Source organism: Muntiacus reevesi, chromosome 18, assembly GCF_963930625.1.
Source record: "Muntiacus reevesi chromosome 18, mMunRee1.1, whole genome shotgun sequence".
NCBI lineage: Eukaryota > Metazoa > Chordata > Mammalia > Artiodactyla > Cervidae > Muntiacus > Muntiacus reevesi.
This window is the reverse complement of record NC_089266.1, coordinates 14932357-14951493: the sequence shown is the minus strand read 5'-3', so window position 1 is coordinate 14951493 and position 19137 is coordinate 14932357. Positions and strand designations below refer to the sequence as shown.

Here is a 19137-nt window from a genome sequence, read left to right as displayed (position 1 = left end):
AAATGTCACTGGCAGTAACAGAATTTTTTTCATTAGTGAATAAGGATGATGTCTATAGAGAGAGAATTGAGTTCAGTTTTTACAGTTTATTTTACATTAAACTTTGATAGGTGTATTCGGAATCTCACTGGCCTTCCCAGCCCTCAGTCTGTGATGTAGTTGTAGTAATGATGAAAATAGGTGAAACCTTATTGGAACTCCTGGCCTTCATCTCTGCATCCTGTGTCGTTCTTTTTTCTGTCTCTGCCTCCTCCATGCTGAGTAGCACTGCTCTGGAAGATGTGAGCAGTCTAGCCTGCAGCACTGCATTGCCTGGCTCTGTCCTTCCCCCACAGACACCCAGCCCCCAGCCGCCCCCTCCTTGTCATTTCCCTGGGAAGGCGCAGAAAAGCTGTCAAGGCAGGCCCTAGCCTGTCATCCTGTTTTCCACCTACACCCCTTCCCAAACCTTACTCCCCCGTCAGTCTCTACCACCACCATCATCACCCACCCCTCAACACATACACTCTTCTAAGAATAAAAACATTTTGTGAAGGTGGACCTGTTGTATAATTGGGGTATTATCACATGAACTGCAAAGATACTCAGTACAGCCGTTAGGGAAGTTCGGTCTAACACAGGACTGTATTCTCCTGTCCCTAGAAGTCTCAGTGTAGTTATTGTTTGGATTTGACATTTGCCAACAGCTGCCGTGCCCCCAAATAGCTGTGCAGTGAGTAGTTCCTCCTCTCCCCACCCTGCTCATTCCAGAAGTCCGTTTTGCCAATTTGCTGTGCACACCGGTGTCTCTTTCCGATTCACTTGTTTTCTGTTCTCTGAATACCAAGCAGAAAGTAAAGACACCCAAACAGAAAGGAGGGCATCTCCAGAAGGGATCAGCTAGAAGACAGAAGACCATAATTACCCACAAAATCAAGTACCAGATAAAGGGAAACGGGGTGGAACATGGGAGTGAACAACAGGCGTGATACACTGACAGTCGCTGAACCCACTGTTTCTTCAGTCTTTCACTGCCATCTCCCACACCTCCCCTCCTACAGTGTATTCAGAACTCTAGGCGATGGCCAGTTGGATGGAAGAGGTCTCAATTCAGTCCTCCTGTTAGGAAGCTACATGAAAACCATTTTCCCTGTTCTTCCTCCTTTTCAATAGCTGTTGACCATTCAGTAACAGCCTACTTATTTTGTACTCCTTGTTAAAATATTATCTGTATTCACAAATGTAGTCCATGATTTCTAGTAGTAGTTAAGATATTACCTAAATAACATGAATAAATGGAATTTTTAAAAAACAGGTTTATTAAGCTACAATTCACCTAACCCTGTAATTCACCCATTTAAATTGTTCAGTTCAGTGCATTTTAGTGTATTCACTGAGTTGTAAAGCAACCACCATAATCTTAGAATGTTTTCATCCCCCCCTAAAAGAAATCCCATGCCCGTTAGCAGTCCGTCTTCATTTCCCTGATAAGTCCCTATTTCCACCCCTAGGTAACCACGAATCTGCTTTTTTGTCTCCTGTGGATGTTCCTATTCCGGGCATTTCACATAAATAGAATCATACATTATATGACCTTTTGCAACTGGCTTCTTTGAATGAGTGTAACATTTCCACAGGTTATCCATGTTGTTTTGAATGTGTTGGTATTTTATTTCTTTTTATTGTCAAGTAACGTTCCCTTGTGGGACTGAACCACATTTTATCAGTTCATCAGTTGATGGACATTTGAGTTGTTTCCACTTTGGAGCTGATATGAATCTTGCTTCTTTGAGCACTTGTGTACAAGTTTTTTCATGGGCATACATTTTTAATTCTCTTGGGTACACACCTAAGAGTAGAATTGCAAGATTGTACAACACATTGAATTTAGCCAGTCTTCAATCACTTCAGAGTTTTACGATGATCTGATGCAAACATCTCATCTTTTTAATCCAGATGTGGATGCCAACAGAGAGCTGCCACTCACACAGCCACCGTCAGCCCACTCTTCCATCACCAGTGGAAGCTGCCCAGGAACTCCAGAAATGCGCAGGCGGCAGGAGGAGGCCATGCGGAGACTAGCCTCACAGGTACGAGAGGATCCCCATGCTAGTGCCATTTTAACATCAACAGAACAATGGTAGGGAGACCCCAGCAAAGTAAACAAAAGTAAACAAAAGACCCCAGCAAAGTAAACAAAAGTATATATAATATATATTATACCATTAAAAAGCCGTTCCTAGAAAAATACTTTGTTATTTTGGAATCAGAAACTTGCTGTTGGAAGGACCCTTAGAAATAACCAAAGTCCCATAACAAATAGATAAGAAAGTGGAGACTCAGAGTTATATCATTTACCCAAGATCACAGTATAAGTAATCAATATAGTTTTTAAATTTTCATTCCTAGCTCATAACTTCCTGCTGTACTGCACTATCCATAAATTTTTTATATGTTGCATTGTAATTCTCTTTATTTTTGTCAAAGCGATATACACGCATAGTTCAGGAAATCAAATAATGCTCAAAGACTTATAATAAAAACCAGGAATTCTTTTCTCCTCCCCAAGCCACCCTCTCCCCAAAGGCAAACACTTTCAATGTTTAGAGATATTTTTCTGATCCATATCTCCATCTTTGTAAATAATATTTATGGACTGCTATAACTGTTTTCATCAGTTCTGTACATTATCTATTGCTTCTTATTATGTATGGTGAGAATTTTGGCTCTTTCACCTTCCTTGCTCTGTCCATCATGTCACTACAGTTATATCATGATTTTTGTCTGAATCCATGTTATATTATTTTCAGTATTAATACTGGGCAACACGGTTCACTGTGGAACCAAGAATAACATTTCCTTCTTGAGCAGTTTTGTTTTTCCCAGGTTATGAAATGCCTCATTTTAAAATTTGCTTCTTTTTCTTCAAAACGATGATTGTCATTCCATAACTCTTAATGCTTTGTAAAATGGCTCTCAGTACAATTTTCCACATCAATTATATTCACCCCCACACACATTCTGGAAGCCCCAGAGTTCTCCATCAAACTAACCTGGACCTCAGATGCTGTCAAGGCTTAACACCTACTTATTATCCTGGAAATTCTGTTACTGCTTTTCTGTGTTTGATTCCATGTCATTATCTTTCTTGATTATATTCCTTTCTTTGATGGAGCACATCCTCTAGTAGCTCCCCAAGAAAAAATGCCAAGGAGGTAAATTTTCCAAGATTTAATGTTCATAAAAGTGTCTTTATTTCATTCTCATACATTACCATTTGTTTGATATCATAAAACTGGAGTTTAAAAATTGTTCCCCCTCAGAATTTTGAAGGCATCCACCTCTTAAAAATTTTTTAATTTTTTATTGGAGCATAATTTTTTTGCTCCAAATTTTTATTGGAGCATAATTGCTTTAGAATGTTGTGTTAGCTTCTACTGCACATAGCTTGGATCAGCTATACGTATACATATATGTACTCCCTTTTGGAAGACATCCATCTTGAACTTCCAGTATTACTATTTAAGTAATATGGTTTTCTTGTTGTTCAGTTGCTAAGTCATATCTGACTCTTTGTGACCCCGTGGACTGCAGCACACCAGGCGTCCCCTCCCTTCACTATTTCCCGGAGTTTACTCAAACTCATGTCCTTTGAGTTGGTGATACTATCTAACCATCTCATCCTCTAATTCCATACTAATATGGTACTATTATTATTCCTAATTCTTTATATATACTTTTTTCCCCTCCAGAAGCTTTTAGAATCTTCTTACTAGGTCTTTTTTTTTTTTTTAATATTCTATTGGTGCCTAGTGAACCCTGGGTATATTCTTTGATTCAAGGAAATGCTTTTGTATTATTTATTGCTAATTTCCTCACCACCACTTCCTCTGTTATCTCCTTCTACAACTCGTTTTAGTCAAAAATTAATTTCCTATGTTAATACTCTTCTTCACTTCGCTGTTTCCTATACTTTTGTTTTCCTATTTTGATTTATGATCCACTTTTAAGAGATTTCCTCAACATCACCTTGCAATACTTCACACACACACACACACACAAAATTGGCTATCGTAGTTTTAATCTACAGTAGGTCCTTTTTTCCCCCAGTTGTTCCCCTCTTTTTTGTAGCATACTGTTTTTGTGTTATGCATGTGTTATGTTCTCTTATCTCTCCCTTAATAGTTAGGTAATGAAAACCTGGTGGAAGCTTGTGTATGCGGAGAGCTTAACTGTAGAGAATTAAGATGACCTGTCAGCTTTTACTGGAAAACCCCAAAGTCAATGTCCATAAGTTTTTTTCTTGCACTGTTCATCTTATCTAGCAGGGAATCCACCAGTCTCCTGGAGGGCGTATATCCTGGTTGCCAGCATTCTAAAGCTAGTGAGACAAAGTGAAGTTTCATCACTTAGATTGCAGACTCTTACGTGAGCCCCTTTTCAGCCCTGCACCTGCTCCTCACCTACCCTGTGTCTGGTGTCGCTAAGCCTGGATTCTCTTAGTTTCTTGAGTGAATATAATCCTCTTTCCTGTGGGTTTTGGGGAAGGTAGTCACCCAGCTGGGCAGGATCGGAGGGATATCTGGGGATCCAACTGCTCCTTCCATAAACGTCAAATAATTTCTGTGTTTTCAACTTCCTTCCTCACCCCTCTTCTTTTCTGAGGTTTGACAGATGATTTGGCCTATATCCTCAGCTAGCACTTGCTTCACCTTCTTCTGTTAAGCCATTTAATCCTACATTCATATTCCATCTTTGTATATTATAATCAGAGATTAGATATTTCTCATCAACAGAATTTGCATTTCTGTTTCTTTTTTTTTTCCCCCAAATCACTCTGTGATAATCTTTTCTTTATTTTGTGACAATTATTTACTTATTTGACCGCATGGTGGGATCTTAGTTCCCTAAGTCGGGATTGAACCTGTTCCCCTCCCCCACCCCTGCAGTGGAAGCACGGAGCCTTAACCACTGGACTGCCAGGGAAGTCTCCGCATTTCTGTTTCCTGTTCTCCTTATTTTGGAGGAATGCCATCTCCAGTGTTTGAAAAAGTCTCTTGTCATGATTAATTAGTAATGAAGAACAGGAAGGCATCTTCACTGTCATAAGCTTCTAATTTCTTCATAGAAATCCTGTCCAGGTGTGAGCCAAAAATAGCATGTCTCCCCCAACTGCGTTTTCAGTTGTCCCCACTTAGTGGTACACACCCATGTATAAATGGGCTTCTGAAAACAGTTTGCAATCTCCCTCATTTCACTGCTAACTCAGTGCAACTTTAAAAGACATCTTTGTTTTTTCTTTTTTCTAAATATCCCATGTAAGCCGACTCCAGCCTCTTCTTTAGAAAAATCAGAATAAATGTCATCTGGAAATACACAAATGCTGAAGAGCTTTCATCATCACAGTCATTTATTTATTCATTTGGAATAGATGTTTGGAACGCCTGTAATACAAGATTGAAGCTAAAGCAGTGAACAAGACATGCACAGTCCCTGTTATTAGGTAGCCTACGTTTTTGTGGTGGGAGAAGGCCAATAAACAAACAAATACGTGGTCTATCAGATGGTGATGAGTGCTAGAAAGAAAGTCTTCACATGTTGTCACTTCTTAGTCTGTCATCAGGAGAAAAGTCCCAGGACTTCCCTGGCTGTCCACCCATTAAGACTGCACTTCCACTGCCGGTAACACAGGTTCAGGTATCTGATGGGGAACTAAGATCCCACATGCCTTGTGGTGCAGTCAAAAAGTTAGAAGAGAGAGAAAGAAAAAAATCCCAAGACTCTATATGTTCAATATTTGGAAAGTGTTATTTATTTTTAGTAGGAAATTAGTAACTATACTTACTTGAAAACTGATCACATTTTAAGTTCCATGGTTGTGCCTTTCTTAAGCACAATATAAATAAATCTCTTTTGTACCTAGAAATGGGATATTTTTTAATTTATACTAAACCTTCTATACGAAATGGCCCCTTAGATTAAAGTTGATGTTGGATTCAATATTTTGAAGATGTTAAATGTTAGAAGTGAGATATACTAGTCATTATTTACACTTAAGGAATATATTTAAAGTTTCATGCTTATTTCTTCCTTAAGCAAAATATAAATACCTCTGTTTGTACGTAGAGATGGAATATCTTAAAGTTTACACTGAGCATTGTGAAACAAATGGCCCCTTAATTAAAATTGAATATTATCCCAGTAATTGTGCCACATGTCCCAGTTCAGACACAGCTTTGTGCTGTAGAAGCATAGGGCAGAAGTCAGCAACCTTGTTTCTCATCTGTGACAAAATGATGAGATCTTTTTAGATCAGTTAGTATTTTGATAATGCAAGCTATTATATGAAAATTAAAAGTACCCTTGAAAAACTTCTTGATTTGATAGAGTTCTTAGTATCAGTTCTTGTGTATCATTCATTATCATTGATATTTCATAGTATTCTTGAGGCTTCTTATGCTTCTTCGTAATTGAGACCATTGAAGAGTTCTTGTCACAACTTTAGAGCAGTTTTACTTATTGAAGAAACACTTTCCACTTGAAGTAACAGGTTTTGCTAGGTCTAGATCTCTTAATGTATTTCCAGTTAATATTATGTATTTCTTCTGAAGTACAGTTGAGGTATGTGGAGATCTCGTTCAGAGCATTTCCTGGATGTGTGACTTTAGAACAACCATCACTTTTCCAGGTTTTCATTCTGTTATCTGAGTGGTCAGACATGCAGAATTCTCCAGACAGAGAGACTGACTTCTATTTACTGTGCGCATTACACACATTGAGCTTAGTACTTTTTACATTATATTTGTTATTTCGCTTCTTCATTCTTACCTTGAACCTCTGAAGTGGTCATTATCATCCCCATTTTACAGGTGAGGACACTGTGCTTCAGTGATAGTTCATTTTTCCAGTGTCTTCCTGTTAGTAAATAGCAGAGCTTGGATACAGAGTCAATGCTCACCCCAATAAAGTGAATCACCTTCTCCCCATTTAACAGATACAGAAACTCGCCTCACACTGAGGTTACATAACTCACCAAGATAACTAGAACATGACTTGAAACCACGATTTAAACTGAGGCAGGCAGGCTCCAGAGTCCAGGCTTTTAACCACTGTACTGCTCTCCAGTGCGACAAGAAGGATTTTTGTTTAGTGTTCTTTTGGAAAAATCTGTCGATAATTGAAAGTGGCTTCAAAGCAAGAAACAATGAAGGAGCACCTTCCAGAAATTTCGCTGACCTCAAATTCTTTCTTCAAAAAGTTGTCTTTTTCAAAAGTGACTAGAAGCTCTTGTCACATTAGGTTAAGTTGTCACTGGCTTAATCCTTAGATTAAGAAGCTAATATCTCTTAAATAAGCTAATTAGAGAAACTAGCTAATTTTAAGAAGTGTCACAGAGACACAAAAAGCAGAGGATTTTTACCCCCTAAGGAAATCTATGTAAGGAAAAAAAACTGAAATGTCATCCTTGCCAGGAGACTAGTTCTGCACTAAATCAGGATGATGTCAGGTGATCGTGGTTCCTGAGCTCGTTGCTGCTGCTGTTAAAGGTATCGGCCAAGAAGGTGATCATGTCAGCAGTTCAGAAATGTGTGTTGACCATGCTAAGAGACTTACACCACACATACACACACACACTCATAGGGAGACAGGAAAACAAAAAATAACAACACCTAAGTATGAGATTTGGAAAGAGAAAAAAAAAAGTATGAAATTTGGTTTAGGTTCCAGTTGGCTCTTTTTGAAAAGACTTACATTTTAGGAGAAATGTGATCCAAACTAAACAGCAAATAACCTATAGATGATGTTTTATAAAATGTGTCTACGGTTTTTTTCTCTCTAAAAATTAACATCGAAATTTTATAGTGAGACCCAGATGCGTCTACACTCAGGATACTGAATATGGAAACAACCTTATTTATTCATTTCTCAGTTTTGTTTTTTTGCTTTTTAATCTTGTCTCTTCCACTAGATGGGTCAGTATTTAAATAATTGTTCACCACTCTTATCACCAGCTCCTAGCACAACGCCTAGTACAGAAGTATGTGTTAAATGAGTGAATAAATTGTCTGTTCTCTGTACTGAAGCCTGAGTAATCTTTCTAAAACATATTTCTGTTCTTGTTACTTAAAATCTGTCAGTGGCTCCTCCTTGCCCTTGAGTGGAATCCAAGCTCCCTTCTTGAAACTTGACTCTTATCATAAAGGACCTTTACACGCACGGGTATTAAGTTGCTTCATCTGTATTGGTATGCAACCCCATGGTCTGCAGCCAGCCAGACTCCTCTGTCCATGGGATTCTCCAGGCAAGATACTAGAGCGGGTTGCCATGCCCTCTCCAGATCTTCCTGACCCAGGGATCGAACCCAAGTCTCCTATGTCTCCTGCATTGGCAGGCAGGTTCTTTACCACTAGCACCACCTGGGAAGCCCAGAGGGCCTTTACATTTTCTATCTAGCTCAGGGTTTCTCAGCAACACCGTTGACATTTGGGGCCAGATAACTCTTGGTCTGCAGGCTGTCCTTTTTAGTGTACTATGCTTAGAAGTATCCTTGACCTCTGCCCACTATCCAGTGGTATCCTCCCACTCACAGTTGTGCCGACCAAAACTGTCTCCAGACGTCACCAAATGTACCCTGGGGAGCAGAGCCACTCCAGATGAAAGCCTCTGCTCTATCTATCTGCTCATATCTCCCGCCTCTCCCCACTCATTCGCATTCTAGCTGCACTGGAGGTGTAAGGGGATTCACACGTGCTGTCTTCCTCTGCCTGGGACACACCTGCCCCAATCGCTTGTCATCATCCTTTAGATTTCAGCTTAAGTTTCACCTCTAAGAAGGCTTTTCTATCTCTCCTTAGTTCCTTAGATGGCCCCAGCTCATGTTACACCTGCATCTTGTATTTCCTATCTCATCTTGCTTTTCCCCAGTTCTATTGAGATTAGCTGACATAGAATATTGTATAGTTAAAGATGTACGGCTTAATGATTTGATATGTGTATAAATTTAGTTAATAATCATCACCTCACATAGTTACAGAATTGTTTGTGTGATAAGAACTTTTAAAATCTACTCTCTTAAGTCATTTTCAACTATATAATGTAGTACTGTAAACTGTAGTCACCAGGTAGTACATTATGGTAATAATAATAATAATATTCCAGATGGATACTGAAACTAGTGGGTAACAATTTGGGGAGGAACAGGATTTGCACTGACTCAAAGTATCTCCTCTAAGATATTTAACTATGAAGGGTAAGATAGTAGCTGTATAGTAGAGAAACCTGGCAGAAACCTTTACCTTAGCCAAGCAATCAAGGTCAGCACCACCAGTATCCGGACGTGTCACATCATGAACCCTGTGACATGATCCACTGAAAAGGACAAAACATCGTTTTTGTGGTTTTCTTGCCAAAAAAATCTCAAGTGGAACATGAGGAAAACATGAGAGGAACTCACACTGACTAATATTCAACAAAGTAATGGATCAGTGCTCTTCAAAAGTGTCAAGGTCATGAAAGACAAAGACTGGGGAGCTCTTACAGACTGCAAGAGTCTAAGGAGAAATAACAACTGGATAGAATGCTGGAACAGAAAAAGGTCATGAGTAGAAAACTGACAAAATTTGAATACTGCCTTTAGTTCATAGTGTTGTGCCAGTGTTATTTCCTGGTTTCAATAATTATGCTATGATTATGTAAGATGTTAAGGGAAGCTGGGTAAGGGATATACGGAAACACATCTTTTTGCAACATTTAAATCTAAAATTAGTTCAAAATAAAAAGTTTTTTAAAAAAAATCCTACTGCAAAAAAAAAAAAGAGCTCCAAGCTGGAAAATAACTGAGGCCGAACCCAAGTCTTGAGCTATTCCTAGCTGCCAGTCCCAGGATGCAGATTACAGCCACAGTTGAGGGACAGGAGAAAGGGCAAAGAAAATGTTTTTACCCTGAGCTTCGAGGTCACTAGACACAGGAAAAGCCAAACTGAAGTATTGGGAGGGATGTGCCGAGTAGGAAATCAACCAGGTGGTAGTGAGAGAGTTCAAGAAAGACTGATGAGAAAGAGACAGTGAATAAAAAATACCAGAGCATGAAGGAAGGTCAGCAGCAACATTAGAATTTAAGTGATGCTGGGACCTCCCTGGTGGTCCCATGGTTAAGAACCTGCACTTCCACTGCAGGGGGCACAGATTCAATCCATGATCAGAATCCTGCATGCCGTGTGGCATGACCCCGAAAAAAAAATTTAAGTGATGCCAATGACAGCTGATGTGAGAGTTGGACCATAAAGAAGGCTGAGCACCAAAGAATCAATGCTTTTAATTGTGGTGCTGGAGAAGACTTAAAGAGTCCCTTGGACAGAAAGAAGATCAAATCAGTCAATCCTAAGGGAAATCAACCCTGAATGCTCAGTGAAAGGACTGATGCTGAAGCTGAAGCTTCCAGTACTTTGGCCACCTGATGTGAAGAACTGACTCATCAGAAAAGACCCTGATGGTGGGAAAGATTGAGGGCAGGAGGAGAAGAGGGCAGTAGAGGATGAGATGGTTGGATAGCATCACCAATACAATGGATATGAACTTGGGCGAACTCCGGGAGATGGTGAGGGACAGGGAGGCCTGGCATGCTGCAGTCCATGGGGTCACCAAGAGTCAGACAACTGAACCACAACAACAATGGCAGTCATTATGTAAATTAAACTTTTATGTCCAAATGAATTCTAGATATTCAAATCTGCCTTTTGTTTTTAAGAGATTGGTTTAATCCTGTCATAGATGATTCGTTTCATGTAAAACGTAGCCTGGAACTTTTAATACAAGCCCGACAGGTTGGCTGTCATTCAGTCATTTGATTAGGGTGTTTGATGAGGAATATGCTTAGTTGTATCATTCCCCATGTGTGGCTTTAAATCAACACCTCTCCCTATCCAAGGCTATACTGACCTCCAGTCTTTTTTTTCTTTTTTTTTTTTTGTATAGTCAGTCTGCAGACCTGTCCTTTTATTCTTCCTCACAGGAGTAATCTAAAAGTTACCCACTGTCTTCTTCAAAGAATTGATACAGTTCTAGTCATATTAGATATATTTTGCATAGAACTGTTCTAGTCAAAAGTTGAGGGGGACTTCTCAGGTGGTCTAGTGGTTAAGACTTTGTCTTCCATTGCAGGGGCATGGATTCAATCCCTGGTTGCCAAAAAAAAAGGAAGCATTATCATAACAAATTCAGTAAAGACTTTAAAAATGGTTCATGTCAAAAAAAATCATAAAAAAAATTTTTAAGTTTGGGCATTTAACATAAGGAAAACTTGAGATGGAAAAAAAATTAATAATGTAAGAAAAACACAGCTGAAAAAGAAATTTCAGCAAGTCATTGTAAGAGACAGGAGTTCACCAAGGAGAAAAGTTTTACCTTCTGATGGGGTGGACTACTTCTGAACCATTCCCAGGAAGTTGGAATCAGTCAGTTCAGTCGCTCAGTCATGTCTGACTCTTTGCAGCCCCATGGACTGCAGCACACCAGTTCATCACCAACTCCCAGAGCCTGCGCAAACTCACATTCATCGAGTTGGTGATGGCATCCAGCCATCTCATTCTCTGTCATCCCTTTCTCCTCCTGCCTTCAATCTTTGCCAGCATCAGGGTCTTTTCTGATGACTCAGTTCTTCACATCAGGTGGCCAAAGTATTGGAGCTTCAGCATCAGTCTTTCCAATGAATATTTAGGACTGATTTCCTTTAGGGTTGACTGGTTTGATCTCCTTGCAGTCCAAAGGACTCTCAAGAGTCTTCTCCAACACTCCAGCTCAAAAGCATCAATTCTTGGCGCTCAGCTCTCTTTATGGTCCAACTCTCGCATCCATCATGACCACTGGAAAAACAATAGCTTTGACTAGATGAACCTTTGTTGGCAAAGTAATGTCTCTGCTTTTTCATATGCTGTCTAAGTTGGTCATAGCTTTTCTTCCAAGGACCAAGTGTCTTTTAATTTCATGACTGCAGTCACCATCTGCAGTGATTTTGGAGCCCAAGAAATAAAGTCTGTCACTATTTCCACTGTTTCCCATCTATTTACCATGAAGTGATGGGACTGGATGCCATGATCTTTGTTTCTTGAATGTTGATGGGTTTTTTTGTGTTTTTTGTTTTTTTCATTTATTTTTATTAGTTGAGGCTAATTACTTCACAACATTGCAGTGGGTTTTGTCATACATTGACATGAATCAGCCATGGAGTTACATGTGTTCCCCATCCCGATCCCCCCTCCCACCTCCCTCTCCACCCGATTCCTCTGGGTCTTCCCAGTGCACCAGGCCCGAGCACTTGTCTCATGCATCCCACCTGGGCTGGTGATCTGTTTCCCTATAGATAATATACATGCTGTTCTCTCAAAACATCCCACCCTCGCCTTCTCCCATAGAGTCCATAAGTCTGTTCTGTACATCTGTGTCTCTTTTTCTGTTTTGCGTATAGGGTTATCATTACCATCTTTCTAAATTCCATATATATGTGTTAGTATGCTGTAATGATCTTTATCTTTCTGGCTTACTTCGCTCTGTATAATGGGCTCCAGTTTCATCCATCTCATTAGAACTGATTCAAATGAATTCTTTTTAACAGCTGAGTAATATTACATGGTGTATATGTACCACAGTTTCCTTATCCATTCGTCTGCTGATGGGCATCTAGGTTGCTTCCATGTCCTGGCTATTATAAACAGTGCTGCAATGAACATTGGGGTGCACGTGTCTCTTTCAGATCTGGATTCCTCAGTGTGTATGCCCAGAAGTGGTATTGCTGGGTCATATGGCAGTTCTATTTCCAGTTTTTTAAGAAATCTCCAGACTGTTTTCCATAGTGGCTGTACTAGTTTGCATTCCCACCAACAGTGTAAGAGGGTTCCCTTTTCTCCACACCCTCTCCAGCATTTATTGCTTGTAGACTTTTGGATAGCAGCCATCCTGACTGGGCGTGTTATGGTACCTCATTGTGGTTTTGATTTGCATTTCTCTGATAATGAGTGATGTTGAGCATCTTTTCATGTGTTTGTTAGCCATCTGTATGTCTTCTTTGGAGAAATGTCTGTTTAGTTCTTTGGCCCATTTTTTGATTGGGTCATTTATTTTTCTGGAATTGAGCTGCAGGAGTTTCTTGTATATTTTTGAGATTAATCCTTTGTCTGTTGCTTCATTTGATATTATTTTCTCCCAATCTGAGGGCTGTCTTTTCACCTTACTTATAGTTTCTTTTGTTGTGCAAAAGCTTTTAAGTTTAATTAGGTCCCATTTGTTTATTTTTGCTTTTATTTCCAATATTCTGGGAGGTGGGTCATAGAGGAGCTTACTGTGATTTATGTCGGAGAGTGTTTTGCCTATGTTCTCCTCTAGGAGTTTTATGGTTTCTGGTCTTACATTTAGATCTTTAATCCATTTTGAGTTTATTTTTGTGTATGGTGTTAGAAAGTGTTCTAGTTTCATTCTTTCACAAGTGGTTGGCCAGTTTTCCCAGCACCACTTGTTAAAAAGGTTCTCTTTTTTCCATTGTATATCCTTGCCTCCTTTGTCAAAGATAAGGTGTCCATAGGTTTGTGGATTTCTCTTTAGGCTTTCTATTCTGTTCCATTGATCTATATTTCTGTTTTTGTGCCAGTACCATATTGTCTTGATGACTGTGTGCAGGTTGATTCCTCCAGTTCCATTCTTCTTTCTCAAGATTACTTTGGCTATTCGAGGTTTTTTGTATTTCCATACAAATTGTGAAATTATTTGTTCTAGCTCTGTGAAAAATACCGTTGGTAGCTTGATAGGGATTGCATTGAATCTATAGATTGCTTTGGGTAGAATAACCATTTTGACAATATTGATTCTTCCAATCCATGAACACAGTATGTTGAATGTTGAGTTTTAAGCCAACTTTTTCACTCTCCTCTTTCACTTTCATCAAGAGGCTCTTTAGTTCTTCATCACTTTCTGCCATAAGGGTGGTGTCGTCTGAAGTTATTGATATTTCTCCCGACAATGTTGATTCCAGCTTGTGCGTCATCCACCCTGGCATTTTGCATGATGTACTGTGCATATAAGTTAAATAAGCAGGGTGACAATATACAGCCTTGACGTACTCCTTTTCCTATTTGGAACCAGTCTGATTTTCCGAGTCCAGTTCTAACTGTTGCTTCTTGACCTTGACCTACCTCGGGAGGCAGGTAAGGTTGTCTGATATTCCAGTATTATTATTCCAATAATACCAGTTGGTCAGGTATGACTGGAATAATAGTGACTGAATATAGGCCATGGTGACTTCCTCAGAGCTGTAGGGAGTGATCTGTTACCCTTCACTGAACACTAGCACAGTGAGAGGCTGAAGGAAAAAAAAACTATTTGTTTCCTATTTGTGTATGTGGGGAAAGCTGTTGATAATGTCAACAGATAATTTGGGAGAAATACCAAGTGTTTTTGACAGATTATTTGTGCATTTACATACCATGTAAATGCCTGGAAATATCTAGTAAATGACCTATTTTGAGTCAAAGTACAAATTTCATGAAGATGTTGAATGGTCTTTCTACCTGAAGTCTGCAGAGGAGTTAAGATTTTATATTTGGAATACCTAAAAAATTTTAAAGTCAAAGAAACAAATGCAGCCCCAGAAGGGGCAACTTTTGCAGTGATCTTTGTTAGTTGAAACTTCAGATAGCCAAGCGTGCGGATGATTTTTAATGAAACCAGGGCAAGAATCCTCTTCCTAAATGTTAAACTTTTTATCTTCAAACTTGTATCCCATTACTTTAGGTAAAAGGTAAGTTATAGTTGATTTGCTCAGCTGTGCTTTGCCTCGACATGGGAAATCAATTGAGATAAAATATGATGAAAGTTCATATTGATTCAGAGATTTACTGTTTTCTTTTTATAAAGTGGAGATTTGTGTCCTTGTGGACATAACCACTGACTTTCACTGTTCATTGAGAGGGCAGATCAGTTGCTGTCAAGTTTTCTCTTTGGGTTCCTTACATTGCGTTTAAGATTAGTAGTAAAGCAGTGATCAATCTATCTACAGAAGAGAGTGGAGATTTCTAAGTACACCTCCTCATTTCCATTTCCACACTATGCTCAGACATCATTGCTTCACTTGCAAACAATTCCTATCCCTAGCTTTCCATATGTAGTAACATTTCCTGTGTTGTTCAGTTTTTTAAATGCTAATGAGAAGGATTTCAGATTTTTTTTTTAAAAAGTGATATTTCCAGCATTTGTTACGGAGCTAGGATGACCATACCTACAGGTTAGGAGTCATTTCAAAGCAGAACACTTTTGTGGATGATTCTGTTCTTTGAGAGCTGGGGTCCCAGTAGTATATCTGCGTATGCTCCTAGGGCAAATTTCAAATGCTTGAAGGTACAAACGCAGTAGATGAAAAGAAGAGAGTGTACAGAACCTTGATGATAACCGTGATGATGATGGAGAGGAAGAAGAGAAGAGGACATTGATGGTGGTGGTGGTGGCAGCATCCGCTAACATGACTGTGCACTTCCTATGTTTTGGGCACCATGTCAAGTGTGGTCTGTACATTCAGGCTGAATCTCCCCTGCAGTTTCTTGTTATCTACGCAGGCCCATCACTTTTGTAGGTAGTACTGAGCCAACAGAGTGGTCTAGATTAAAATCACCCTCTGCCCTTCTTGCCCTTGAGGCAAAAGGAACAACCTGAAGATACAAGCAAACACTGCAAATTTAAACAAACAAAAAACAGAGCTTAAAATTGCACGTTCCAGCCAGACTGGCTAGACCCTAGATGATATTAAGATGCATGCATTTTCTGAGTTCTTTGAATTTAACACGTGCATCTGACAAAAATCTCACTTCTTCTCCCTATTATCTTAATTCTGATCCTCTCTGTCTCTAGGTGCTCAGAAAACTATTTAGTGATCATTCTTGAGTCTGAGTTATTTTATTTTCTATGAGACTGATTATAACACAATTATAATTTTTTAAATATGCCTTATAAACATGTGTTTGTTGAGTCTAACATATGGTATTTCTCTGGTTATTCTATTGCTAATGCTTTGTTACAGTATCAGATTGTTTCATGTACTACTTCATGCTGAATAAATATTAGAGAGATTAATCTTTATTCTCAGGCCTACTTCCTATTTTAATCTAGAGGAAAAGCTCAGTTTGTATTTATAAGTTTTAACCATGAATTATGGTACCATACACATACAAGAGAAATATTGGGTCAAGTTTCTGACGTTAGATAAATCAGGGTGATTTCCGAGTTAACAGCTTTTGTTTTCACTTGAAGAAGTTGAGGAGTGGGGTGACAGAAGACAGTGTTAGAGAATAACCATGCAGTAACCATGACCACCTTAGTGACTAAACACACACACGCACGACCCTGACTGCTGCCCTTGCTACTGATCAGCCTGTCTCTGTGCTCACCTGTCTTTCTTAGGTGGTTGCCTATCACTACTGCCAAGCAGATAATGCCTACACCTGCCTGGTGCCTGAGTTCGTCCACAACGTTGCTGCCCTGCTCTGCCGCTCCCCTCAACTGGCAGCCTATCGGGAGCAGCTTCTCCGGGAGCCTCACCTCCAGAGCATGCTGAGCCTTCGGTCCTGCGTTCAAGACCCCATGGCCTCCTTCCGGAGGGGAGTGCTGGAGCCCCTGGAGAATCTCCACAAAGGTATAGATGAGGTGCAGGGCAGGTAGAAGGTGGAGGCTCTGGAGCCCAAGTTCACCTGGGGGCATGTTATAGAAATTATTATTTTTATCACACTGCCAAAACTTAAATGTTCCTACAGGGTACAGTCAACAAATAAAAGGTTTTACTCAGGGGAAAAAAAAAATAAGAAATTCCTCTAGGAATTGGTACTTCCTCCTCTCTGCGTAAAAATTCTCATTCTCATTTCCAAATATAATGCATTCTTCTTGAACTAAAGACAGTTGAGCTTCCAGTCCTTTCTGTGGAGTTCAAATAGATCACTAGAGCCATGGCTCCCACTCCATGCCATGGAGTTTCTATGGTTACAAACATCCTCAGTCTTTATATTTGCTTTTTTTTTTTTTATTACTCCACAGTCAGGTAAAATGAAAGGGTTACATAACTATGTGTATGCAAAAAAAATTACTTAATCATGCACTAAAAGGTATTAAGATATTTTTAAGAAGTGGGGGGAAGTGATCATGTCCATGACTTTTCTTTGTTTTAACTCTGCAACTCTGGTGGTATTGTTTTTCAATTGTGTCTGACTCTTTGCAGCCCCATAGATTGCAGCATGCCAGGCTTGCCTGTTCCTCACTATCTCCCGGAGTTTGCTCAAACTCATGTCCATTGATTCGGTGATGCCATCCAATCATCTCATTCTCTGTCACCCCCTTCTCCTGCCCTCAATCTTTCCCAGCATCAGGGTCTTTTCCAATGAGTCAGCTCTCTGGTATTGGCCGAGGCCTAAGTGTAACTACCTCATTCTTCACCTCTGCCCCTTCCCCAGCATGTTCTGTCTATGCTGGGATCTGAAGAAAAGGACCTGAGTAAGCATGAGATGCCTGAGCAATCCTGTTTATCCCAAAGACTTACATACTTTCCTTGAGCATTTCTCAGGTACTCGTATAAGAATTTGCATTCTCCTGGCCACTGTCTCCAGTTATGTCGACTTCCATGCTGATCACTGTGTATCAGAGTTTTTCTTCCTGACTCCAATGACTTCTGTCTATAGCTCTGCTGCCTACCAATCAGCTTTCCCACACCCTAGACTTTTTTAACATTGAGATTTCGCCACAAATATTTTAAACGTCTTTTCTGTCCATTCAGTCAACCTTTAGATCCCATTAATTGTGCCTTCTTGATGTTTCTCACGTCTGAAAATCATTCCTGCCACTGTCACCCTAAAGGCTGCTCAGCTGCCTGTGGCATCACGTCTGTGTTGCTGCCCTTCCTGGTCTTTGGTCTTCTGGTCTAATGCTGTGTTCACATCATAACACATTTGGAAAATTATTCAAATGTATATAGCACACAGGGATAAAAAATCAAGACTGCTCATGGCTGGACATCTCTGGCTCTGAGGCTACAGCTGCATGGAGCTCCTGATGCCCAGAGGGCTGAAGGAATTCATGTTTAGGCGCATCTCTAACTCATTCATGGCATTCCTGGCGGGTAATATCTGCCCCAGTCTCTACAGTCTTCTAGACTTTACGTACTGCTTCCAGATAGAGCTTTGTAGAACAGTGCTCTGGTCACTGAAGTTCCCTGTTTGGAAACCTCCAGTGACTCCCTGTTACCTCACTGAATTAACTTCCAGCTCCTTACTCTGTCATTTAAGGTATTTAATGGCCTGGATCCAACCTACTTTCCAGCCATATGATCTACTTTTACCCTTATGAACCCTGTGTTTACATATAAACCAAAATTTTCACAAATCCCTAAATACTTCCTTACATTTTCCTGCCTCCATACATCTGCTCATTGCTTCCTTTTCTTGATATGCTTTCTCCTCACATCTCAGAATCCTACTCATCTTTCATGGACCACCTTAAATACCACCTTATTCATGAAATACCTGCTGATCCACCTGCTTCCTCCAGTAAGTTATGGTGTCCTTCCAAATTGACATTAGGGTTTTTTTTATATCTTACTTATGGTACTTCATGTATTACTACATGTTTAATAGAACTTAAATTTTTGTTACTAAAATTTATTGAACTTTTATTATATGTCAGATATATTTTGTCCTTTATAGGAATTAGTTATTTCTGTACTTATTCCTTTGTCTGAATTGTATGCTATTGAGGCTAAGAACTTATTCAGCTTTTATTCTTCATGGTGATTACCTCAACCATGAATGTAGCAGACATTTCAGGACATAAATTTTGAACAAATAAGTGAAGATAGAAATTGATCCCATATATGGGTACCTTTAGGGAAGGTTAGTGATACAGGATCTACATCTTAATGCTAATTTAAGGAGAATATTCAAATGCTTGCAGGCTCAGCTCTAGATTCTCAACTGTAATTCATGTGTTTTATAATTTTGCTACTAGATATATTTGCTGCTCATTTAGGTCTCCACAACCAGCTTTAGATATCCCCATTGATAAATGTTCTCTGAGTGAATTTAATTATTCTATCAAATCACCATGTTCTTACCCTGAAAACAAAATCACCATTATGAGCAA

General features: G+C 39.5%; 1 protein-coding gene across 3 annotated transcripts in view; it reads left to right on the top strand.

Moving 5' to 3' along the window:
* The window catches only part of TANC2 (tetratricopeptide repeat, ankyrin repeat and coiled-coil containing 2), a 373034-nt gene that overhangs the window by 282458 nt on the left and 71439 nt on the right, over positions 1-19137 (top strand). For all 3 annotated transcript variants that reach the window (XM_065909779.1, XM_065909778.1, XM_065909776.1), the window contains 2 exons: positions 1936-2069; positions 16417-16648. In XM_065909779.1, the coding sequence (XP_065765851.1) occupies positions 1936-2069; positions 16417-16648 (366 nt within the window). The remainder of the gene's footprint in view (positions 1-1935; positions 2070-16416; positions 16649-19137) is intronic.